This window comes from Camarhynchus parvulus, chromosome 3, assembly GCF_901933205.1.
Source record: "Camarhynchus parvulus chromosome 3, STF_HiC, whole genome shotgun sequence".
Lineage (NCBI taxonomy): Eukaryota > Metazoa > Chordata > Aves > Passeriformes > Thraupidae > Camarhynchus > Camarhynchus parvulus.
This window is the reverse complement of record NC_044573.1, coordinates 6,023,431-6,048,612: the sequence shown is the minus strand read 5'-3', so window position 1 is coordinate 6,048,612 and position 25,182 is coordinate 6,023,431. Positions and strand designations below refer to the sequence as shown.

General features: G+C 54.5%; 1 protein-coding gene across 5 annotated transcripts; it reads right to left on the bottom strand.

The window, feature by feature from the left end:
- Nucleotides 1-129: 129 nt before the first annotated feature.
- On the bottom strand, nt 130-25,122 carry KLC4 (kinesin light chain 4). 5 transcript variants are annotated; one of them, XM_030945570.1, is made up of 16 exons: nt 24,994-25,122; nt 14,379-14,645; nt 13,959-14,189; nt 13,574-13,652; nt 13,262-13,487; nt 12,869-12,956; nt 12,460-12,561; nt 11,988-12,161; nt 11,761-11,860; nt 11,162-11,214; nt 8,989-9,056; nt 8,799-8,907; nt 7,880-8,029; nt 1,144-1,268; nt 973-1,030; nt 130-610 (listed from the first exon to the last, which is right to left on the bottom strand). In XM_030945570.1, the coding sequence occupies exons 2-16, from the start codon at nt 14,625-14,627 to the stop codon at nt 521-523; spliced, it is 1,902 nt and encodes a 633-aa protein (XP_030801430.1). In that variant the 5' UTR covers nt 14,628-14,645; nt 24,994-25,122; the 3' UTR covers nt 130-520. The 5 variants fall into 5 exon arrangements, with proteins under 5 accessions (XP_030801430.1, XP_030801431.1, XP_030801435.1 ...); XM_030945571.1 differs by having other exon boundaries at nt 7,907-8,029; XM_030945575.1 differs by lacking the exon at nt 24,994-25,122 and adding an exon at nt 23,322-23,448.
- Nucleotides 25,123-25,182: the final 60 nt, after the last annotated feature.

Below are 25,182 nucleotides of genomic sequence, written 5' to 3'. Positions count from 1 at the left end.
GCACAGCGCGGCCCGGCGCGGCGGAGAGCGCCCCCTGGCGCTCCGGCGGACCGTGTCGGCGCTGTCCCCCCCCGGCAGGCGGCGCCCGCCCCGCCCCGCCCGCCCCGTCCCCCTCAGGCCGAGCCGCGGTCGCTTCTAGGGTCGGTTTTATTTAATAAAATAAAGTACAGCGATCATCCGGCGGGGAACCGGCGTGCCGGGTGCATGGGGCACTCCCGCCGCTGCCCCGGCCTGGGGGATAGCCCCCCTCCCCGGGCTGGCGATTCTACCTGGTGAGCGTGTGTGTGACCGGTACCGAGCATGCGGCCACCAGAGCTGCGGCCCCGGTGAGCAGCAGAGGAGCATGCGGGCGGGCTGCGGTGCCCGAACTAGCTAGGGACCCCCGGGGGAGGCCGGGCTGGGCAGGCAGACGGTGGCACGAGAACCGGTGATGGGGAGAACAGAGTAGGTGGTGTGGGGAGGTGCCGGGCGCTGCCCCGTGCAGCGCGAAGCCAGGGTGCCCAGCGGCGGAGCAGCCAGCTCAGTTGGAGGAGAGCAGGGAGCTGTGGGAGGACAGGTCCATGCTGCTGGCGCTCAGGCCTCTGCTCTCCGCACGGAAGCCTTGGGTGCCCTGGAAAAAACACAGTGTCCATGAGGTACCTGCAATCCACCCCCATGCCCCAAAGCTGCCACCCCAACTCCTGCAGCCCTTGCCTTGCAAGCCGGGATGGCCCTGGTGCTGCTGTCACACACAGTAGCTGCTGCCTGTGCTCCCAGTCTATGGCTGAGCTTTGTGGGGAGGAAGGTGGGTCCTTGGAAGCAATGCCTTCAGATTTGGAGCTCTGACCTCAGACGAGGGGCCACAAGCTCAGGGGTTCTCAGCACAGCACCTGGGGCTCACTAACATGCCCCTCATCCCCTGCACCGCTGGCCACACAGCCCCCAGCCTCACGTGCAGTCCCGCACCAGCCCCACCACTCACACTGCGCTTACCTCAAACGAAGCATCACTAGACTTGTGCAGGTAATTTAGGGACGCAGCTCGTTTCATGCTATAAGAAAGCAGAGGAGAGTAGATGTGATTGTGCTGTGAGTGGTCAGACCCAGACACACGAGGTGGCAGGGCCCTCACCTGCCCTGTACACAGCCTGACCCTCGCACGTACCTGGTGTTCCTGGGCTCCAGGGGACCATTGCCCTGCAGTTTCTTGACCAACATCTCACTGCTCCTCCGTATCACATCCCGGATTTTTCCCAGGGAGCTGCTGCGCTGGAGAGTGCCACTGCCATCCTGGACACAGAGACACAAGCCAGGGTGATGGCTGAGTGGCACTGATCAGGCTCTGGCATGATGCTGATGAGTGGCTGGAACTGGCTCCAAACATCCTCTTGCCCACTTGCACTGAGGGATTAGCCCTGGCCCAAATCAGGCTCACTGCTCACTACATGGCTTCCCTCACCCAGTTCTCCACAGGACATGGTGACCGTGGAGTCAGCTGCTATTGTCTGGCTCATCCAGCCTGATACTCCCTCCTGCCCAGGGCAAGCTCAACACCCACACAGGCTGCTGACTTGTCCCCAGCACAAATGGCACTGGCATCTGCACAGTCCTGCTCGAAGATGACACAGCTCCATCACCTCCAACAGCTCAGGAAGCAACTACCAAGGAGGTCCCAGTGGCCAAAGAGGCAACAAGCCCTGTTGGGAGTCCCAAGATTAGGGATACTTTTGTCAGGCCAGGACAGGCTGCTGGGGCTTTCATTTCAAGGACTGTCTCCTCATTTGCTGCTGGCTGGAGACCATCCTCATCCTCTCCCTCCCCCTTGCCCTTCCTCACCACACCATCACCATTCCTCCTCTCTGTCCAGCACTCACACAGATGCACACCTGGTCCTGCAAGCTCACTCACATCACACAAGACCATTTCACACTGCACATGTAGCCTTGTCCCATCCCTAACACCTCCAAGACAATTAGCTTTGAGCCTTTGGAGCAATTCAGGCAGTTCCACTGGGGATGGATTCATTTGGCTGCACCAGCATTGTGCTGCCAAGCAGACACCACTACTCCTAGGCCCCCCCAGCTTCAGCTGTATGCAGCCCCACTAGCTGCCCCAGGGGGTGGCACTTTGCAGAGGGATTTTTGTGTCTATCTGCTTTTTCTGAAGACCAAAACCAGCCTGAAATCTTGTTCCTGCGCCTGTTTCCTCCCACATGCCTCCAAAAGTCCCCAGTACTCAGTGAGGTGCTCTCAGGCCTTGAGAGGCTCCAGTCCACCTCCTGCACTTTGCTCCACATGCATGCAAGGCACAGGTTGCCAGCATGGCACCACACCATGCCACCATGTCATCATGCCACCAAGCTCTTCCCCTGTGGCCTGGCCTGCTTGTTACATAAGGTGGTGACACCACCGCTGATGTGGAATTAGTTTTGCTCTGATGACTGGATAACAGCAGTCTTCTCTGCTCCTGCTGTGAATGGCCCCTGGAACACTGGGGCAGAAGAAAAGGAGGTGAAGTGATGGCAAAAGCCCTTTTACTCCTTAGGAAGATGTGAGGGAGCCCCTTTGAAGCACTCCAAATGACCCAAATGCCTTGTGGCTCAGGCTAGCAGCAGCAATTACCTCAGCACTGCAGGTAGGCAGGGTCTCTGCCTTAGGCCAGTCACCCCCTTGTGCTGACCATTACAGACTGTGGCCCTTGGGGAAGGCTTTTCCACCCTCCTCTGCTCTGATTACCAAAGCTGAGCCAGCCCTAGACTGTTCTCTAACAGCTGACCAAGACTTCTCCTACCAGCAAACCTTTTTCTCCTGGTATTCCTCTCATCCCTTCTTGGATAAAACAAGTGCATTGAACCTCTTCACGTTGTCATTGGGCTGCGGGTTTTCCAAGTTGAGAGCCATGTGCTGCTGCTGCAAAGGGACCCAGTCACCAGAAATGCAGGGAGCACCCAAAGCAGCAAAGTAAACAATTCAATTCCTGCACGAGGCACTCTGGGCAGGTTTTGGATGAGCTGAATACCAGTGTGCAGCATTAACAAAGATGGGGAGGTGTCCTTTGCCTCCCCACCAGACTTACACTGGGTCACCACTCTCCCTGCAGGGTACTGCTATGCCAGGCACTGTTGCTTTTCCCAGGGCACACAAGCCAGGGGTGGAAGAGGGAACACAGCTGGGACAGGGGAGCAGGACCATGGTACAAGGGCAGCAGGATCAGAAGTATGCCCTTGTATCAGAGCCGGAGGATGGAGCCACATTTCCCCAGCTGCAGCGATGCAGACTGACTGCAGACCAACACCAGAACCAAATGCTGCTGCATGCTGGGTTAAAAATAGCCTCTCTTCTCCCCCCACTCCCTTTTCTGACGGGTTATTTTTAACCCAGAACATTTATGGGTTTGGTTTGCCGCAGAGCCCCCACCCCATTGCACCCACCAGGATGAGAGCATTCAAAAAAAAAAAAAAAAAGCTCCACGACTGAGCTCCTCTCCACTGCATGCTCCAACCCTGCCTAATGCATGGAGGCAGAGGACTTGGGCAGGATTTGGCAGCATGTAGAGCTCAGCACTGAGGGACACAATGGGGTACTTCTTTGGCTAAATAGAAATGCCTACTGGGGAAGGTCCAAGCTCAGATGCCCCAGGGCAGCCCTGCCACACATGGTTACAGAGCTGAGGTTAGCAGCAACTCCAATTTGGAGGACAGGGAAAAGGCACAGTGGAGCTGGGTCCTTCATCTCCAATGCTCAGCCTGGGAGGGGAGCCCTGGGGGCAGCACATGCCCCTGTACAGACAGACAGACACCAAGCACCCCCAGACCTGCTCCAGCAGCATTTGCACCCACCACCCCAGGGCTGACCGACGCTGGCCTACAGAGCATGGAAAGAAGCACAGGGCAGCAATTTGGGTCAGTCTACCTTTAATTAGAGGTATGGTCGTTACAGCACCAGGTCCAGGACATGGCAAAGCACAGGGGCAGATGGCCCTGAGGTCCAAACACACCCTGCACTGGGAGCTCCCCGCTCTCCAGAAGCATGGAGCAGCACTGGGACAGAGAGGACAGCCCTGCAGCACTCAGCCCTGGGCTCCACAGCCCATGTCCTGAGGACAAGCTTCCTTTCAGTAAGCACAAACTCCAGGGGAGCAGCATGCATGCACCCCAAGGCCTCTGCACCACCACAGGAAAGCCAGGCCCAGACAGACACAAGCACATTTAGTATCACAACCTGCCAGATTACTAGCATAGAGAAGGGATCTAGCTAAATAAATAAAGAGTCCTGTGCTGGCCCCTGGGCTCTATCCTGCTGCCTACAGCCTCCCCAGCTTTCTTCCCAGATAGGAGAGCCAGGGAGATTCCCTTCCTATAGGAGGTGGGATGAGAGTGTACACTCAAGGATGTGAGACCCAAGACAGTGGAGGTCTGGCCCTGGAACACATTCTATACCCCAGTAATGACTAACAGCAGCAGACCCTGTGAAGGTCTGAAGCCATCAGAGGCCAGCCCCACACCCCCTCAGGGTCAGCATGGTGACCCTGTTGATAACAGGGTTACACATTTCCCACCCCTTGGCTAGGGACAGCCACACTGCAGTCAGCCCCACAGACCTGTGAGCAACCCAGCCCCAACCCCTGCAACAACCTCCCTCCAGCCATCCCATCTGCTCCCACCTGCTCAGAGCACCTCCAGCCTAGCCCTCTGCTTCCTCACATCCATCTTGGCACCTTCTTTTTCTCCCAGTCACTCTGCTCCAACCCAGACCATTCCCCATTTCAACCACTTCTAACAGTCTGGGGAATACCCCTTGCCAAAAAACCTGTCCTACTCCTCCTCTGCTTTCAAGGAACAGCAAACAACTTCACTTCTCCCACCAGCCACACCTAAGAACCCTGTAGCAATGGGGGGTTGATTCAGCTCTTAATGCCAGATGAGGAACCTGGCTGTAGCATCCAGTCAGGAAGGTGCAGCCAAACATGCTTGTGCTGGCCAGTTCCTGTACATAGTCCTCAGCTGTTGCCCCCCACCTCATCTTGGATGCACAGTAGCTCTATGGGCTGCCCTGCAGAGAGACCCACACAGTGCTCCTGGTTACAGAGCTCAGCAGGGAGAAGGGCAGCAAGATGGGGACTGCCCTGTGCTGCAGGGAGAGCCCATCTCACTGGGAACCAGCACAGGTTTGCTACAAGGCACTAATATCAGCTAAGCCTACAGGGAGGAAAGCACATGGGCACATGACAGCCCCGCCTAGGCCAGGCCTCACTGTCCCATAACAGCCCTCCATCTTCGAGCCTCTGTAGAGATGGAGGCAACAAGCTAGGAGGGCTGAGGATGTCTAGTGACAATGGAGTGAAGCCCGGAGTGGAGACAACGCCCCGCAGGCCTGGGCCCCAGGGATGTGCAAGGGCAGGCCAGGGGTGGGGACACACGAGGGGACGGCGGTGGCCCGTCACCCTGGCCTGGGGGAGCTGGCAGCTCCTCGCAGCTTCTTCCTGCTCTTGCTGGCCACGGGGCTGGAGCTGGGCCACGGGGCCGGGCGCTCCTCGGCAGGCGTCGCGGTGCCCTCGCGCGCCAGGAGGGTTGGGGGAGCGGCGTGGAGCTCTCGCCGAGGAAGGAGGGATGGTGTGGAGGAAAAGTCGGAAGATACAACACAAACATCCAGGTGACTGCGGTGGAGGGGAAAGAGGGAGTCTCGGCAGGCATTTAAGCCTAGTGCACAGAGAGGAGAAAGACACAATTTACAAGGCTGTGAGGTTGTAGGTCACCTAGGGAGCAGGCGGGACAAGGCCCAGGCTGCATGCAGAGACCACAGGCTGCATCTGGGCAGGGAGAGAGTCTTGTGAGGCTGAAACTGCAGCCTCACTTCTTTGCTAGTGGGCTTACTGGGCTGGCAGGAACAGCTGAGCTCAGGGAGGAACAGCCTGGGTCTCCTGCTCCTGGGCCTCGGGTACGTGCCAAGGCCTCTGCAGCACGGAGCTGGTGCCATCCCCCTGCTCTCACATCCCAGTTACCTGGGCAGCAAGCAGCTGATCCAGGCCCTGGGGCGCTTCCAGAGCTGCCCATGGGCACAGGGCACCCTGGGGGCTCCCACAGCACTGCCTGCAGCACAGGCTGCTTTAAGGCAGCACATCTGAGGGCTCTGGACCAACACAGAAAACAACAGGCCGTGACAGACAGGAGCAGCAGGAGCTGCCTCAGCCTTCTTTTGCAGGGAGCTTCAGTACAATGCAGGGCTGCTGGTTCAGAAGAGAAGGCTGGCTATGTGTGCAGCAGGCTGGAAAAGGAATCATGTGGCAGCAGCTGTGTCCCCCAGGGTGCTGGGCTAGCCCTTCAATCCTCTATTTACAGCTGTCTGGGTCAGGGAAGCTCTGCTAAGACCCCTAGGGAAGGGTCATATGAGCAGGGACTATTCCCTGGGACTGGCTGTGGCAGAGTGACACTGCCTACTTGCCTTAGGATGATCAGCTCAGAGGCTGTCAGGAAGGTCTCCCAGACCATCATCAGTGCAAAGAGATCACCCAGCACCAAGCACAGTCAGGAGGAGCTGGAGAAAGACACCATCCAGCACAGGGACCAGGTGATTCTAATCCAAACCTGCAGCCCTCCCTCTGTGCTTGCCTAGCTCCCTTACTAATGGTGAGTGCAGGGGCCTGGAGTTGATGCCTTGCCAGAGCTAAGACCCTCTTTGGTCCTGATGCCAAGACCTGGGGCAAAGGACAGCCTTGCATCTGGTAAAGCTGCTGGGTCCACTTGAAGGTCTGTTTTCCAGATCCCCTTCAGCCAAATCCTGTGTACAATCCACAATCAAGAGAGCCAGCAGGCTTCAGGCTTTGGGTGCTGAAGGGCTGTCATGGCAACAGGGAAGAAGAAAAAAGAGGAAGGGAGGGACTCATGCAGGTGGGGATAGAGCAGAGCCAGGTGGGGAAGGGTTAGTGACAGCAGATGTGAGGGGGCAGCAAAGGACTCTGTGCGCTCAGTGCCTTCCCTATGCCAGGCTGCAACAACCCCAGCTACTCTGTGCTCTCAGAGTTTGCAGAAGGAATTTAAGCACTAACAGCTCTAGCAGCCCTTGAACCAAGCACCCACCAGCACCATGCTCACTTTTCTTCTCCACCCTCCTGCTTGCAGGAGACAAAAGGCATTTGTTCCAGCCCTGGATCACTACCTTTCTCCAAACTCAGTGCTAGTGACCAAAGTCACCTTCAGCCTCAGAGCAAGCCTAGAGAGGTTCAGGCTGACCTGCCTGTGCCTCAGCTAACATCAGTCTCTTGCCTCCACTGGTCAGCCCAGCTGGATCTTTGCCATCCTGCAAAGACCTGCCTTTTATCCCCTCTGCTTGGCCAGAACCTGCCTAGGGCACAAGACCAGGAGAGGGGGACAGCAAAGATACTGGCTACAGACTATTCCTGTGCCCTGCAGTCAGTCAGTCAGTCACAGACACACCAGGCATATCACACACACACAACCCTGCCCAGGCTCAGCATTGTCAGTGGCACAGTGCAGGACAGACAGCCAAACGGCTCTCACAGGCTGGGTGAGCCCGAGATGGGGCTGATGCTCTCAGCCAGGGCCTCCAGAGGGGAGCAGCAGGGAGAGATGTTAATAAGGTTACAAGCCTAAGATTAAAGGCAGACCAGGGCCAGTTCATGCTGCGCACTGCCAGGGCCTGGCAGCTCCCTGGAAGCAGGAGCCCTCAGCTGGCAATATCTGCTCTGTACACCAGAAGCCAGACCCAGACACGCACCTTTGCGGGCCGGCTGGCTCATGCCAAGAGAGGGGAAGGAAATGTGCAGGGAATGAATGGAGGCAGACAAGGATGCCACGACAGGCCACGCGAGGACAGCCCTCAGCCAGGCTGTCCCTTCCCTCTGGCAGCCGGCTGAGGCCATTCTTGATGGTGTCTTGTACTTACCCCGCTCCATTCCACGCCCATACTCACTTCCTCGCTACCGTCTGTGGCATTCTCGTACTTGACACTGCCCCCCAGGCTCCGATGTCTCTCTGTGCCATCCCCCTCCTTCAGGATCTCCACCACCTTCGTCTGGTTGATTGGGTCAATGCCCTGCAAGTAGGAAAGGTTAAGGAAGAATGGTGTTTTGTCTTTACATGTTCCTTCCCTCTGGAGATCCACTGTGCTTGGTTGCTGTTCCCTCTCTTGGCCACTGCCCCATCCCAGCTAGAACTGTCCAGCACAACCAGGATGGAGCCAAATGCCAGTCTGCACTTAGCTGTTTCTGTTTGAACTCCCAGATCAATGAGTCCTCACAAGGCCATAACCAGCCCTGTGGAACAAGGGCTTGCTACCCCAAAGGTAACAGCTTCTTTCCTTCTCATTTTGAAGTGTGAAGGATTCAGCCATCCCTCAGTCATTTGTGCTAGGTGCTTACAGCTCCTGCTTTATTATTTGAGGATTGAGAGGAGTTTAAGGCAAGAGATACTCTAAGAAATTCTAGGTATTTTTTGCTTCTGGACAAAAAAATTAGTATGAAGAAAACATCTCAGTTTAGCTCTCCCCAGTAGCTGACAAAGCCCAGGAACCTGCCTTAACCCCGCTGCAGTATTTCTGCACTCAGTGAGCCATGCCTTCCCCACACATGGACATCTGCTCCATCCACACACACATGCACCACCCCACACACCCACACACGTGTGGATCTCTGCACAAATGCATCCCCAACCACCGAGGCCCTCTGGTGTCACGGGAAAGCAAACCAAGAACATCAGAGAGGCCCGGGAGAGTCCCTCACCACACCCCACCAAAGGCAGTGCCATAAGGTGCCACCCCAAGCCCTGCAATGCCCCCACAGCAGGGAGGGTCCCTCTGGGGTTACCTGTCGCCGCGAGCGAACCGCGCACTCCTCCAAGGTCTCGGCTGCCTCCAGCTTGCCCTGGCGCCGGTACAGCGCACCCAGGTTCCTCAGAGTGGTGTTCACAGTTGGGCTGTGGTAACACAGGGGAGGTGAGCAGGAGCCCTGGGGTCACCCCCCCAGAGCCCACAGCTGCCCACAAACCAGCTCTTACCTGCTAACCTTACAGGCCTTGTACCAGCCACCATACTCAGCATAGGGAGCACTGTCTCTGTGCTTGCTCTGCAGGGTGAGGAGAGAAGAGAGCTGTTAGTCCCACACCTACTGCCCTTCTCTGGCCTGTGCTCTGCCACTAAATGCCAGGCTCAGAGCCCAGGCTGCACCCCTGCACCAGCCCAACCTTTGGAAACACACTATGCAAATGCAGTGATGAAGCCCAGCAGCTTCCTGGTAGGAAAGCTAAAAACATGTTTGATGCAACAGATTTGGGCCACAAGCAAAAGGGATATTCTAGTTTCAGGAAGGAGAATAATCTTATCTCTTTACCCTCTCCCATGGTACCAAAGGCAGCAGGGACAGCACAGCCTGTTCTCATGGCATAATGGAGGGCATGACACCCCAACCAAAATGCAAAAGGGAGACAAAACCCCACCAGCATGGCAGTCACCATGGGCATTAAATCCCTCCAGTCACCATGGGCACTAAATCCCTCCAGTCACCATGGGCACTAAATCCCACCAGTCACCACGGGCACTAAATCCCACCAGTCACCACGGGCACTAAATCCCACCAGTCACCATGGGCACTAAATCCCACCAGTCACCACGGGCACTAAATCCCACCAGTCACCATGGGCACTAAATCCCACCAGTCACCATGGGCACTAAATCCCACCAGGCACCACGGGCACTAAATCCCACCAGTCACCATTTTTAGGGCACTAAATCCCTCAGCCAGGACTAGCAAAGGAATCAGCTAGCCACATCCCAGCCTTTATCCCACAAGGTCAGGCTTGCCCTCCAGCAGCTCAGCCCAGTGAGCTGTGCCCTCCCCATGCCCAGCATTGTCACCCCAAAGCTGCCTAGCTGGCCCTGTCCCAGCCAGCTGCAAACGGGCTGCTGGCCAGAGCAACAGCACAGGGGGCAGAACCTGATGCTCAAGGAGGAAGATCTGGACAACCCTCACTGCAGGGCAGTGGCTGCTAGCCCTGGGTATGTAGGACCATGGCACCAAGCAGGTGCAGGGGGCTACTGCTCCACAGCATGAGTTACCCTCTAGCCCAGAAGAAACTGTCTCCATGGGGAGCATTTTTCTCGCTCAGTCCCACAGCACTTCTCAGCTCTTTATCCCACATGCCAGAGTCTCCCTGTGCCATAGGCACATGTAGTTTTCTTCACACCAGAGCCTACAGGGCAGGCACCAGGGACAGGGGAGTTCAGGACTCAATAAATCTCTCCTGTAGAGGCAGCCCTAAAGGGTGTCTGAACCTAACAGGAAAGGTGTCAAATCCTCTGGGGCAGATAAAGCCTTGGAGGCCAGGGCTGCCTGCTGTGTCCAAGGCCTCAATGAGCACCTGCCAGTGCCCTGCTTCTAGGGCTGACAGGATGGGACTCATCAGTCACTAAGTCAAGCCTGCCAGACTGCTGCCTGAACCCTGGAGGGCTGGGGCTGCTCTGAAGGCAAAAAAAGGAGAGTCCCACTGCAGGTAGAGGACTAGATCAGAACCCTTCCTTCTGCGGCTTCACCTGCCTGCCAAAAAACAGATGGGGCCTTACACTTGGCAAAAGCAAAGACACAACTGCTGCATTTATTGACCACAGAGCAGGGCATGGGCTGCAGGAGCAACAGCAGCTTTGCCTTTCAGCCTAGCCCAAGGCAAGCACAGTCCATTTCTATCCCCTTTCAGAGGCCAGCTAGGTCCCACCCTGTGCAGAGACCCTTTTCAGATACGGCTCCATTTCCTAAGCAAGGTGACAGCAACATTTTCTTCTTGACCTCCATTTTTTCCCTAGGCAGCCTTAGAGCTGCTTTAGAAGCCAGTTATGCTCTGGGTACTGGCAGCTCTTTGGAACAGAGTGCCAAGGCCTTGCAGCACAACCCTCTGCCATCTGCCATCTTCCATCATCTGCATGCCCAAGAGGGATCAATCACTAAAGCAGAGAGAGCATGCAGCCATGGCTGAGAGACTGAACAGCCCTGCCCAAGGAAAAACACCCTGCTCTCTGATGGACCTTCCTTCCCTGCTGGCCCAGGAAGCAGCAGAGCTGTATCCCCCCTCTCCAGATGCCTCCTGGCCTTGGTAGCTCTTCAGACTGCAGCTTCTCCAGGAAGGAGGAGATAAGAGATAGGCTGTGGTGAGAGATCGAACCCCCTGGGATCAGACTCACCTTGCTCATCTCCTCTCTCTCCTCTGCATGCATCCAGATTGGCTTGTGCTCATCTGTGTGGGGAAGAATGCAAAACAGGTCCACTCGCCACCCCACGCTGTTGTTTGCCTCCTGTACAGCCCAGCACTCTGTCCCCAGAGCTAGCACCTCATCAGAGGGAAGTGACACTCCAGGTCCTCCCCCCAGTCCCTGGCCCAGAGTCCCAAGAGGGCTCTCCTTGAACTCCTTCCCTTGAACTTCTCCCTTGGCCCAGAGTCCCAAGAAAGGCAACCAACACTGCAAAGGCAGGACAAGGGAAGGAAAGAACAAGTCCTCCCAGCAGAAGTACATGTGCCAGGTGCACAGGAGAAACTTCAGCCTATGCTTGAGCATGATTGTGCCATTTACTATACCCAGCCCTGTAAAAAGACTGGGTTGAGACTCCTGAGAGAAGAAAGGGAACAGCATAACACACTAGAATGACAGCATCTCAAGGGATGCCCAAAGCAGGGGCCTTGCAATGCATCCCATCCCTCAGTCTGGGCAACACCAGAACCAGACAAGTCTAGGCTGAGAGCCAGGAAACCCCTCCCCTGCCCCAAGGCTTCTGCTGTACAAACCATCCACAGAGCCAAACTCCTTCACGTGAGCACGGGTAAGGATCTCCTTATACAGCACCTCTGCATCTTTGTATTTGCCTTGCTTCAGGTAACAGGAAGCCTGCAACCAAAACAAAACAGCTCCAGTCCCACTGGGAAACAGATTAACTCTGCCCATCCCTTGCAGCTATTGCTCTGTCTCTAAGCACCCCTCCCCAGCACCACATGGCCTCTCCCCAGTGCCTCACCAGGTTGTTCTTGGTCTTGGCCACATTGGGGTCGTCAGGACCCAGGCAGCTCTCGTAGATCTCCAGGGCCCTGCAGTAATAGTACTCCACCTCATCGTACTTGCCCTGGTTCTGGCACAACAGGGCTAGGTTGTTCAGCTGCTTGGCCACATCAGGATGGTCTTTGCCTAGAACCTGGGTGAACAAAAGAAGAGAAGACACAAAGACTGGAGAGGACTCCTGGAGATGCTGCAGTCCCCCCAGCACATGCCTATGTTAGACAAAAGCCAAGGTCTGGAGAGGAGGAGAAATTCCAGCTTCCACCTCCTGGCAGGGTTGCCTAGGGCTGCAAACACTGGAGAGACAGGAAAGGTGGTGGCAGAATCAGCAGCTGAACAGACTAGATAGGCCCTGGATCTCCCACATGCCTTGAGGTAATGGGAGAAAGCCCACAGAGAGAGCTGAAAGGACAAAGAGCACGGAAGACTCGTACCTTCTCACGGATCTCCAGGGCTCGCTTACACAGTGGCTCTGCTTCTTTGTACTTCCCTCTCTTGCCATACAGAACAGCCAAATTGTTCAAAGTCGCTGCCACCTGCAGAGACAGAAACTTCTCCATGAAGCAAAGCAAATTCCAGCCAGACCAAACAAGGGGCACAAGCAACAGTAACAGTGACTGTCACATTTCCTCCATGCCTGCAGTACTGCTGCTTCTCAAGACAAGGAGGTCCAGAGACAGAAGGCTGCCCTGCCTATATTGCAGGATCCAAGAGAAGCCAACTCCTTACAGGCTGTATTGAACCAGCCAGCAGGAAATACTGAAGCAGTAAAACACTGCTGGAACAGTGCCCCAGCAGCACCCAAAGGTGAACAAGTGACTGGAAGAGGAGAGAGACACTCACCGCTGGGTGGTCTTTGCCTAGAGTCTTCTCACGGATGGAAAGAGCATCATTCAAGAGGTGTGCTGCTTCTTTGTATTTGTTCTGATCCCTGCAGTGCAAAGTCAACCAGTTATTTGGGATTTGGACATTACAGCCCAGAGCAGGCAGAACTATGAACAGTGCTCCTTCCACACAGACCCAGCCTTCAGAGTCCTTTCTTTCCCCACTCCTCCCTGCTTCAGTCAGTCCCTAGTTATATCTGTGAGTCTGGCAAACCAAATATCCCATCTAGGCCAAAACCTTTCTGAAAGCCAAACCCCTGGAAGCTTGGAGAGCCCCAGGATGTGCTGCAAAGGGAAACAGGAGATGCAGAAAGCTGTCCTGGCCCAATCCTGCCCTTCCCACCATGCTCACCTGTACACTAGTGCTAGAATGTTGAGCATGGTAGCCACATCAGGGTGATCATGGCCTGATGTCTTCTCCAGGTCCTCCAGTGCCTGCTTGCAGAGAGGCACAGCCACCTCATAGCGTCCCTGGGAGGCGTACTGGATGACAAGGTTGTGGAGGGTGCGTAGGCGTGCAGGAATCTCATACCCTCCCTGCTGGGCAGCTGCCACGGCACTGCTGTGCTGGTGGGGCACTGTGGGCACAGAAATAGACACGGCACAGTTGGCCCAGCAGGCTTGAACAGAGACAGGCAGCGCCCGTGCATGAGCAAAGACTTACATCCAGGACCATGCTCCTCCTCCTCATTCGGGAATAGGTCATCCAGAGAGTCCTTGGTGGAGTCACCCTCCTTCTCCTCCTGAGAGGATGAGAATCACAAATACTGTCGGTTCTCAGCAGAGACAGCAGCAGCTGGGGCTGAGTCAATTGCCAAACTCTCACCATTCTGCAGCCCACCAACACACTCAATTTCTCCTGCTGTCTCTGCCACCATCTCCCTCCACAAAACAAAATCCAGAGACTCTGCCCCATGCAGGCCCCCTTTAGCTACAGGCATTGCTGTGCATGGGAAGGGGCAAAATCCAGGGCAAGGTTATCATGTGATAACATGCAGGCAGTTCTCCCAGACCCACAAAAGCAGCTGCTCAAAAGGACTGGGGCATACCGAAGGCGAGACATCCTCATCATACTTCTTCAGCTGGTTCATGAACTCAAGGTGTTTCTTCTCCTCCTCCAGCTGAGCCACGGTCTGCTCACTACGCTGCAGCTTCTGCTGGGTGTTGGCAAGCTCATCACGCAGCCACTGGTTCTCCTGGCACAGCCTCCGCACCTGAGCACGCAGCTTCTGCTTCTCTGACTCCACGGCGTTCAGATGGTTGGACAATGCCATCATCACCTTGGTAAGAGTCTCAGTCAGTGACAACCACAGTCTTGTCTCTCCCTCACACGCATGCTTAAGGTCCACCCATGCTAGCCTTCTACACTTAGCCCTTTCCCACCCCTGCAGCTTATGGGAAATGGCCACATGCCTACCCTTCCTCTGTCAATCCCAGATAACACCCCAGGGATCACCCCCCACTCTCACCTGAGCTTCTCCAAGCCCCAGTTCTATCATCTCCACTGACTTGCGGAGCAGGTTGGATTTCTCATGCACAAGATTGGCTTCTTCATCCTTCTTCAGGCACTTGATGGTCTCCAGCAAGCTGTGCAGGATGGAGTTGTGTTCATTCTTGAGTGCTTCCAGCCCTTGCATTACCAGCTTGGTGTTGGAAATTATCTCCTCTTGGCTCAGCTTGTCCAATTTCTCCTCCCTTGGGTACACCATGGTGGACATAGTCCTACTCCTGCAGCCCTGCACAGAGACCAAGACAAAACCTGAGTGTCCTAGTGCTGCTTCAGAGAGCCACCAGCAGACACAAGCACCACAACCTCCTTCAAGCAGTCAGAGACAGCATTTAACAGATTGCCTACTCTAAACCCTTCTCCTTCATCCTCCCCTGTCCCTCTGGCAGCAGGCAGCTGTCAGGGCACGTGCTTCTGCTTCTGCGGCCGGGAGCGCTGGCAACCAGTGCAGGTGGCCTCTGTGGACAGGAGGCAAAAAGGCGACAACCAGCGGTGACCTCCAACACCCCCATGCTCCCAGCAGGGGGAAGATTAATTTAGCTTCCATTTAAGAGCAGAGATTTGTGGTTGGCAGCTGGGGTTGCAATCTATACACCTTCTGCCCACAGACCACTGATGCAGAGAGGCTGTCAGAGCTCAGCACCTCTTCTGACTGCAGAAGAAAGGGAACACAAAGTGGAGGGATTCCAGCTCAAAGCTTTCTGCTTCCTCAAAGGACAATCTCTTAGAGGAGCATCTCAGACAGCAGGGCATCAGTGGTATTGCTATGCCAAAATATTGCCAGATATAGTGCCAAAATAATGTACCAAAATATGACCAGAAGAGTACATCCTGAGGATTGCAGCCTCAGCACAGAACCGCCACTGTGGCACTGAGGGACATGCCACCAGCAGGGCACACCACACCACTGCCTGACTGCAGAAGCTCATATACACCAACAGCTACAGTCACACTAACACAATCCTTGTGCAGGTGTTGACTTGAAACACCAACAGCTTTTCCATCTTGGTTCACCCTGCTGCCACCCCAAGAACTCCTCAGGATGGGCTAAGAACTCTGTACTCCTTCCCTGTCCTGTTCTCCCCAGACATACAATGGGGAAGTACCCAGCTACTGCCTTTGCACAGCACTACAACCTACAATGTTAGTGTGGCTGCAAGATCCCTGCACACAAAGTCCAGGAGCTAGGGAAACACAATAGGCCAAAGGCTGAGAGACACAACAGGCAGACAAGACCCCCAGCAGCAAGACCCTGGCTGCTCCAGGACTCACTCATTTAGCAGAGTCCCAGCCTCTCCCACCAGCTGGGCCACCCCAGCAGCCTCCTCACATTACTCAACAGTAAAGCCACCTCCCACCTCGCTATCAGGTCACTCCAAAACCAGCCTCCTGCAATGCCCTGCACAGGCAGCACTGCCTTGCTACCTGGAGCTGGCAGAGGCCTCTGCAACCTGAGCGACCAGGGCCCTGCTGCCAGGAGGCTGGCAAACTGCCCAGCAGCTACACCGGAGGAGGTGAGGGAATTGCTGCCAGCAGATCTGCCTTTCACCTCCTGCTGGACCCACCTCTGCATGGCTTGAGCTCTTTGTTCAGCAGCTGCCTTGTGCCTGTTTTACTGAGAGAACAGAAATACTGTCCCAGCTACAGGAACAGAGCAAGCACAGCTCCCCTTTCTGGCAGGCTCCTCTTCTCCTCACCCGTGCACTCTGTCCAAGTGCCAGGGAGATACTGGGGAATGGACCCCGAGCAATAGAGAGGCCCAGCTTCCTCCTCACTGCAGCACTTGAAGATGACAAACAGCACTGGGACTGTTGTTTTAAGTACACACATCTCATTATTAAACCCACTCATCTCCTCCTCTTTCTTCCTCCAGTTGTTTTATAGGCCCGAACTCTCCTCTCAATTCTTCTTTGGTTTCTGTTCCCATGATGTACATCCATCCCTCAGGAAGGGGGGCCAAACCCTCAATACACAGAGGAGACCTTACTGAACCCCTCAGCAGGGCAGAAACACCTCGTGTCTCTTGAAGACAGGGCTTCTGTTCACACCTCTGAACAAGAACTGAGTCATCCTCCCCCAAAGTCACAATGCTGACTTCATATTCACTTCATGATCTAGCATCAGCACCAATTCTGAGTCATACTTCACGGTATCTTTCACTTTTGGGTATCTGTCATGCTCCACACGCAGTTAACCCTGCACATTTTATACCAAAACAGTCTCATCTGGACCATGACTTATGCCAGTTTCCTTTGCAGAAGATTATATGACAAGAATAGCATGAAAAACCTCATTAAGGTCAAGATAGAGGACACAGACTGCTGTTTCTAAAGGAAAAATAGGCTTGCTGAGAGTTGGTTGCCACTTACACCCCATTTTCCAAACTCATTCTTCAGAAACTGGCAGCTAAGCATTCCAGACAACAGTTCCCCTGGTTATTCTTTTTCCCACCTTTCCAACACACCTGGAGTGGGATCAAGTGCTAGAGCAATAAGGAAATCCTTGCTTACTGCAGACTTCTACAGGTGAGCACAACTCAGGAAGAAATGTGCAACAACTCCCAGCCCTAGAGAAAAGAGGTTGGCAGCCTAAAGGGTGTTAGTACTGCCAAGGTAATAACTGCTAAAGGGTTAAATGGCCCCATCACTGGTTCCAGCTTGAAAGGAAACACACCCCGACTCACTTGCAAACAGGGAAACAGTTCTCTGGACCATAGGCAATGCTTGGGACACAAGAAGATACCCAGGAATGGCCTCATACCCAAAAAAACTCCAACTCTGCTCTAAAAGTCTCACAGCTGAGCAGCACAAGTCCCAGCTGTATGAAATGAAATGCTGACAGTTTTCATGGCAGCATCACTTATGTCCATACAGAGATCTTGCTGCCATCTTTAAAAAGTGCAATACAAACACATTGGGAAGAGGAACATGTTACAGGATAAAAAGCCACCAGACCTCACACCTTGCTAGGTAACAGAGTCATGCAGACAAGACCCAGATCCATAGAAATCAGCCTCATTAATTCCACTGTACACAGAACTACTCTTCAACTGTGAAACTGCTGTTTGTTAAACCATCAGCATCTCTACTACAGCAACATTCTTTCTTCAGCCCTTCTAGCAGAAAATGTTCACGCCTTTCACAGTCCTCACAATCAACTTGTTTTTTGAAATTGCAAAGATTTCAGTCTGAGAAGGAAAAATAAATCAAAACATCCCCATCCACAGCATATAAGGCTCATCCTACCCTGCAACTACATCCTCAGATCCTTCAAGGCATCCCAATAGAGGCTTTTCTTCTCTCACAGGTTGTGCAAACATCTGTAACAACCTCAGCCTTTCTCCCCTAGGGTGACATCCTGGAAGCACAGCTCTGCTAGGTACCAACATGTTTCCATGCTCAGCAGTGGACAGAGGATTGTCCAGGCTGGACACAGGGTGCAAAACCTAAGAACAACACACAGCTGCTCAACAAAAAAACAAAGAGGAGACTGCTGAGAAGTTATTTGAATGCTGCTACCTCTTGTATAGCAAAGAAAAGCAACCAACACCAGCAGGAACTGACTTAACCTTCCAAAGCAGGAATTCCCCCACAAAGAGCTTATTTCTAGTTCTCCCTAGTGCTGGCAGGTCTAGTCTCAGTGCTCAGCCCTCCAAAGAGGAAACACTAGCTATGGCAGCCAGTGCCAAGGTCAGGCAGGGTGAGGCTGCTGTATATGCACTCTTCCTACTCCTTTCCATTCAGTAAGGGGCCCTGAGTGTCCTTTACCCAGGCAGAAAACACTCAGAGGTTTTCTGCAGAGAGGAGGGAACACATCATGGTTTGCCTTTTGCAGGGTGGGGCTCAGACTGGAACAGGAAGAATGCTTTTCCACTGAGCTCCTTGAGAGATGGAGAGTCCTGTTTCCAGTTTATGCTGCTGCAGTCCTGATGGACCTGCAGGTGTCCCAGCCCAGGTCTCCACCCGCCCGTTTCCGCTCTAGTTGGCACATCTTCCCTATTTACAGTGAGCTGCAGGAACAGCCTGCCTTCCCGACAGCACCCAGCTCATCTCTCCTCTTCTGCTCCCTTTGGAGGACAGGGGAGGAACGTGTGTGCACTGAGCTCTGTGGCAGCTGCAGCAATCAGCCAGGGATCCATCAGCAAGGACATCCTGCCAGGCAAAAACCTTCCTCCTGCATTCAAGTGCACAACCGCGAAATCGCCAAGCATCAGCAATTTCAGCAGCTCCTTGTTCTGCCTCTCAAAACTGCTCCCACGTGCGAGACCTTTAAGAGGAAAGAGCTGGAAGCTTCACTGCTCCTATCTTCAACCCACAACATCTAAAAGGATGCCAGACTAAATGGGTTCAAGTCAATCTTAAAGCTTAGGTTATGATGCCTAATGCTAGAAAAGACTATGGGAGTAGGGGAGGAGAAGCACCGGGGAAATCAGGAGTCAACTACAACAGGACAGAGATCTCAGGTCTACAAACAACTCAACTGATGCAGTTCACTGCCTCCCTGCATGCACAAGGCAATAACTGCAGCACCCTTCAAACCGCAGATGGTCTGCCAGCACTTTCTGTAAAAAAGCAAAACAGATTTTCAGCAAAATTTTCAGCAGCAAATTCTTCTGCAGGAGAAGGTGATCCAAGGATATAAGTGATGTAAGGTAGTTGCAGAAAGGCAGCTGGGTTCTGGAAAAAAGCTTCCTGTGGAAAAGAGTAAGTCTGACCCACAGCAAGAACAAGTGACCACATTTGGGACATAGATAGCAATGGTTTCCACTTAGAAATGCTTTGTCTTGCTTCATCATAATTGTCCCAGTCTCCTCCTGTGAGACATGATTTGCTGCCTGGAGAAACAACAAGGTTATACATTTGGGAAGCAAAACGACTTGATAAAAGCAGGGAGGGTTTTTTGGTTTGTTTGTTTTTCCTTGGACCTCTACCAGCTCATTACTGTCGAGCAACAAAGGGTCTCTGGAATGACTGGGTGACCTCCAGTGAAGCTAGAAGTGAGACTGCAAATAAGAGAGCGAGTCTTCACTCCTAAGGGACACTGCAACAAACCTAGACCTAATACTTTGGATGCTGAAAAATAAAATAAAAGCAGTAAAAAGCAAACAGAGTGACAAAGTTGCAGCCATCACAGAGGCTGTGTGATAAGCACAAATTTTCTTACTTGGATACCAGTGTCAGAAAGCAAACAGATTGTAGGAGATTACAGTCAGCTGTGCAGGGCCTCTGAGGCTTCCACTGCACAGCCAGGACACAGTGACACTGCCAGGAACACTGCACACTGACACACCACTGCTAGAAGAGCCACTGTGCTCAGGGTCACCACCCCAGGCCAGCTGGAGCAGAACCACAGAAAAGGGACAAACCAGCGCTGCTGAGCTCCACATCCAAGTTGGATTTCCAGAGCTGCTCTAATCCGGGCAAAATAGGAAATGCTGGGGTTCATGCAAGGCACAGAGCAGGAATGGTGCCCTGTGATGCTTGTTACTATTGCCAGAAATGCCTAGATGCTCCCTTAGAGCCACTAAGAACACACAAAGAGGACATCAGTCAGGAGTCAGCATCCTGGGAGGTCATACCCACCATAACTCTGAGCTGCAATTGTAAAGTCAAAAGATGTCACTCGGATTCTAATGTCCATAATGTTCTCTTGCCACCAGTGGTCTCTTAAGTTTCTACATCCTACTGCCAAAAAAACGGGGACACCTAGAGTCCCATCTTCTGCCCAAAGTTCTTTCCCAAGGCCAGGCTCCCGCTCAGACCTTTCCTGCATAGCAGATAGTCTGAAGTTAAACCAACACACAGATGACTTCAAGTACTATAGGGGGACTCTTGTGTTGCAACTTTTCCCTCAGTAAGTCTGGCTTGAGTATTACTTGGAATGAATGCTTAGAGGTCTTTGGTCCATTCCCTCACCCAAAGCAGGTATCTGTGTCTAACTAAAGGACCATCTCCCAAAACAGAGATCCCACAAACTCTTCAGAGCCCTGTATCACAACTTAACCATCCTCTTGTGGGAGAAAAAAAAAGTAAGAAAAAAAAAATTCTTCATCTGAATTCCTGAGATAAACTCAGTGCATTTGCCTTTAGTGAACACCTCTTCAGGACAAAGGAGCAAGGCACCACAGCACTAGAAACTGATCCAAGGCCTACAGAAAGGGAATGCAGTGCCTGCTTCCTTCCAGCAATGTCCCACAGGGATTTTTGGATTCCCAAAGCAATCCACTTGCAACAACACAGCAGGCAGTGAAGGCAAGAAGTGGTCCGTCTTACACTCTCCTATGCCTCAAAACCAGGACTCTCCTTGGCACCCAGACATCTCCTCACACGGCTTTGAAGTCAGTCTCCAAGCCCAGAAAGACTTCACCCAACCAGTTTCCCCAATCCTCAGAGTCAGGTATAACACAGTACAAGGTGACTGTGCTGTTGATAGGCCTTGATCCCTGTCTAGGGGATAGGGAGGGCTGTGCAGGGATCATGGCCAGGATTGCTTCTTTCAGCAGCTGACACATGCCGGCTCTGGGGTTTTTCCCTAGGTACTGGAAGGCTTGTGCTGGGAATGTCTGTGCTAACCAGCAGGCTGCAAGAGGCCCAGGGGATGAGGACTAAGGAACTGGATCTGCAGCTCAAGCCACAAGGAGACTTGAGGGAAAGAGCAGGAAGGGGAGCCTCCCAACACTCCTCTCTGTCCCAGAAGCTTTGGCTCCCTACCACCCACAATCTCTAATGAAACACACAACATCCCATAACCTTCCTGAAACCCAGGGCAAGGTGGTGATAAAGTGGCTTTACAAGGACTTGGCTACAGTGACTCATGTTCACACCACTACACAAAGAACAAGGGAGCTTCTCATACCCCTCTCACCTTCCAGCCCACAGCTGGAAAGGGACAAAAGGTACTGGTGTTTGTTCTGATTGACCAGAGCAAGCAATTCCTGTATTATCAAAGCATCATCCAATTCCAGAATGGATATGTACTCTGAGGAAGACAGAACAGGTAGTCTGGTTGGCTTTGTATCAGATCATTCATTTCTTTCAAGACCAGAAAGGTTTCACTCCATTTGTTACTACCAAAGAATACAGATATTGGAAATCAACAAGGGTTAAAAAACCCCAACAAAACAAACAACAACAGCAAAACCAACCAAACAAACAAAAAAAAATAGCACCGATTTTTGCCCTTAGTGGAAAACTATTTTGCTCTGGTTGTACATCATATTTTTTACAACCCCAGCTGGGAAAACCTGCCCCTTCCAGCAGGCCATTGGAATGAGAACAGCAGTCATCACCACTCCCACCAGCAAGCTTATGCTGGCACCTCCAGATCAGCTGATAAGACCTTGTTTTTAAACTTGTTCGTGTCTGCAGCAGCTCACCAAATCCATTCTGCATCTGCTGCGCCTGGGACTACAGTGAAACACCATTAAAACACATTTCCAGGCTAGTGGAGAGACAAGAGCTAAGCAGCTGGAACAGAGCCAGGGCAAGCATCTCTTCCCAGCTTCAGAATCTGATTGGGAGTCTCGCACTATAAAAAACAGAGCCAGAGCCATTACCTTGCCCTGACAGCATGAAGCAGTATTAAAGCAGGCAGAGTAATTCCCAGGAGCCAGTGCCTTTGCAGGCATCTGTCTAATGTGAGGGCTCTGCACTGGATGTGCCTGAGCCGGGTACAGGAGATAACCAGGATGCAGATGGGACCAGCAGGCGCCCTGGGGCCACTCTGTGTGCCCTGGAGGGCTCTGGTGTGCCCACACTCCCTCCATGGTGTACCTGCAAAGACCAGCTGACTGCAGGCTGCAAGACTGCGCTACTTTTTTCAGAAGCAAACAGCTTTTGTACACACAGCAAGGCAGGCAAAGTCACAGGGACAAACCTCTACCTGCGAAACAAGCAGAGGATCTGTTCTATCTCTGGCTCGAGCTCTTTGAGGAGCTACGTGGCTCTTTCCTAGCAAATTAAGCATTTACCCAGCAACTCTGCCAAGGTCAGTATCTTGTCCGTGTCCTTTGTGCCCCAAGAGCCATTTTGGTATTTGGGGTTAATGCTGTTGTTTCAACCTGGACATTCCTCCAAAACAGCAGATGAGAGAACACATGCTTCCTGCTCCTTCTGCCAATTACAGCAAAGCACAGCCATGTTTATTTACCCTGTGTCTGAGCTGGCCAGATCTTTGACCTGAACACCACCCTCTTTCCCCACAAGCACAGGCAGGGGTGGGTGTTTTCCACATCTCCAAGGTGGCACGGCAGAGAGCAGACCAAGGGCACTAGAGGAGAGCCGAGCATGGAACTGCAGCAGAGTGCCAGATGCCAGCTATGCAAGACGCAGGGAAGCCTGCTGTTCCTGGTAATGTGCTGCTGCCTCCCACCATTGTGCAGATTTCTCCCGGCTGCCTGGCCAGAGCATTCTACCGCAGCACCATCCCCCAGCTCTTCTTCAGACACCTCCTCCCAGGCGCATCCTCTCCTTCACAGAAGCTTACCCGCGATTGCCCCAGCCCACCACCTTTCGTAGGGTTCACCTCCACTTCGGAAAAGCTTAGGAAGCAGTTAATTAATGAAAAGACGATTTGGGGCGAAAGAAGGCTCTTTGAGAGCTGCTGCTGTATGACCTGCCTCCGTCATCGTTTCTCCGGCTTTGTCTGGCAGCAGGAGGCACGCCCGCTGCGTATCCTTGAAACAAACAAGCCAGAGAAACCCCTTCACCCCTCAGAACCACCACAGAGAAACCCTGCGCCCACCTGGCTCCGTAAAACCTTCACAAGGCAAAAAAAAAAAGTTTTCATCAGCTCTGCCCGAAACCGCGCATCAAAGCGGTCCTTTGTTCCAGGATGGCTGGGCACCCTGCCCGTCCCAGTCACCGCACGGGAATGTCCCCCGCCCCACGGCGCACAGGAGCGGTACCTGGCTGCCTGCAGCGGCTTGTCCAGCGCCGGTGCTCGCGGAGGCGGCGGAGGAGCGGCGGCCGCGGCGCTGCGCGGCTCCGTGTGCCGCGCTGCCCCGGGAGCGAGCGGCGGCGCAGGCACCCGGCGCTCGGCAGCCAACCACACTGCGGCAGGGGGAGGGGAGGGATGCGGACAGGCTCCGCGAACAGGACGCTCGGACGCTCTCCTGGGAGCGCAGAAAGCGCCACGCACGCCAAGCTCACGGCTCCCTCCTCGGGGATCCACCGGAGAGCCCAGGAGCACGGCCGAGCCCCCGCCGTGCCGCCAAACGCTGCCCGAGCAGCACCGGCCACCACCGGGCTCCTGCTCAGCCCGCCAAAGCCCTGCTCCATGCCACCCTCCATCCTGTGGCGGAAGGTTTTACATCCTGTTAGGTACCACCCTCAACCGCGTCCCCACTGCTGACCCCACGCCAGCCCCCAAAGCCCAGCTGGGGTAGCTGCAGAGAGCCCTCGAGCTGCGTGGCTGCCATCGCCGTGCCCACAGCAATGGCCACATCCAGGAGATGTGGAGAGGCTGGAGCCTGCAGTGTGGGGCTGGGCCGGGTACTGCCGGGAAGCACTTGTTCAGTCTCTGGCTGCTCTTCTCGAAGGACACAGGATCCAGCTTGGATTGTTGCTACAGCCATGCCATGCATGGTAACACACAACTGTCATGGTGCTCCCTACCATGTCCCCAGCTACCTACACCTGCCTGAACCAGTACTGCACTGGTGCTCCTGTCCCTCCCCACGGATTCCCCCAGAAGGGAAAGGGCTTCAGGTGTCCCAGGAGGAACACAGGCCAGCCCAGCGCTGTTGACACGCAGGTTCTCTCTTGCCTCATCTCACAACACATACTTCTTTCCTAAAGCACCTTGCTGTCCTCCATTCCCTAGTTCTGGAGGGCAAATCTGGCTGGCTGTGGGGGTACACACAGCCATGGCACGCTTACATGTCACTTAAGTTACACAGCAGAAGTGCAAACATACATTTGTGTTACAGTGAAAGCCATTCCCGGCAATGAAGACACAGACTAATTATAGAGCAGTGAATCCCGCAGTCTGTGCCCACAGCACCCTGGAAACAGCCACGGCCGGATCTTAGGGCTGACCCACAGTTGCCATGCACACACACCGCTCTTCCCTCGGCGGCTCCCGGCCTCCGCCGGCCGTCCCTGCGTGGCACTCGGCCCTACCCGCGGGGAGGCCGGGCGCACCGAGCCTGCGTACCGGGAGCTGCCCGAGCACAGCGGGCACGGCAGGGCTCCTCCGGTGCTGAAGGGGTTGATCCCGCAGGGCGCGCCTCGCCGGCTCCAAAGTCCGCAAAGCCGGCAGCGCCCTTAAAGCCGACCCGCAGCGTTACGGCGGGCACGGCCCGAACGCTGCCCTCGCCCCCGCTCGCTCCGCTGCCCCAACGGCCAGGGCTCGCTGGGACGGTCCCCGAGCCACTCCAGCCCCAGCCCCAGCCCCAGCCCCACCTCAGGGGCCTCCCCAGCGCCCCGCGAGGGTCCCACCGCCCCCGCGGCTGGCGGGGAGCGTCGCCCCGGGAAGGCCGCCCCCGCTCCGGCCTCCGCCGCCGGGCTCCGTGTGTCCTCCCCACGCCAGGGCCGCCGAGAAGAGCGACCGAGCCCTCGTAACCCCGCCAGTCCAACCTGCTGGGCGCAAGACCTCGATGGCGGTCCCGGTCGCTGTCCCGGTCCCGACGGGGGCGGGGCGAGACCCGCGGCCGGCACCACCCGCCCTCTCAGCGGCGCAGCCCCTTTAAATCCAAGATGGCCGCCGCCTCGGCCCCGCCGGCAGGAGCGCGCCACCTGCCGGCGGCCCCAGCTCGGGCCGCGGCG

Excerpts from the sequence above, each read along its gene's own strand:
- KLC4 (XM_030945570.1), bottom strand. The coding sequence starts at position 14,627 with ATGTCCACCATGGTGTACCCAAGGGAGGAGAAATTGGACAAGCTGAGC. Across the intron at positions 13,653-13,958 it reads ATGAGGATGTCTCGCCTTCG|GAGGAGAAGGAGGGTGACTC; the intron begins GTATGCCCCAGT and ends TCATCCTCTCAG. Across the intron at positions 611-972 it reads CTAGTGATGCTTCGTTTGAG|GGCACCCAAGGCTTCCGTGC; the intron begins GTAAGCGCAGTG and ends TGTTTTTTCCAG.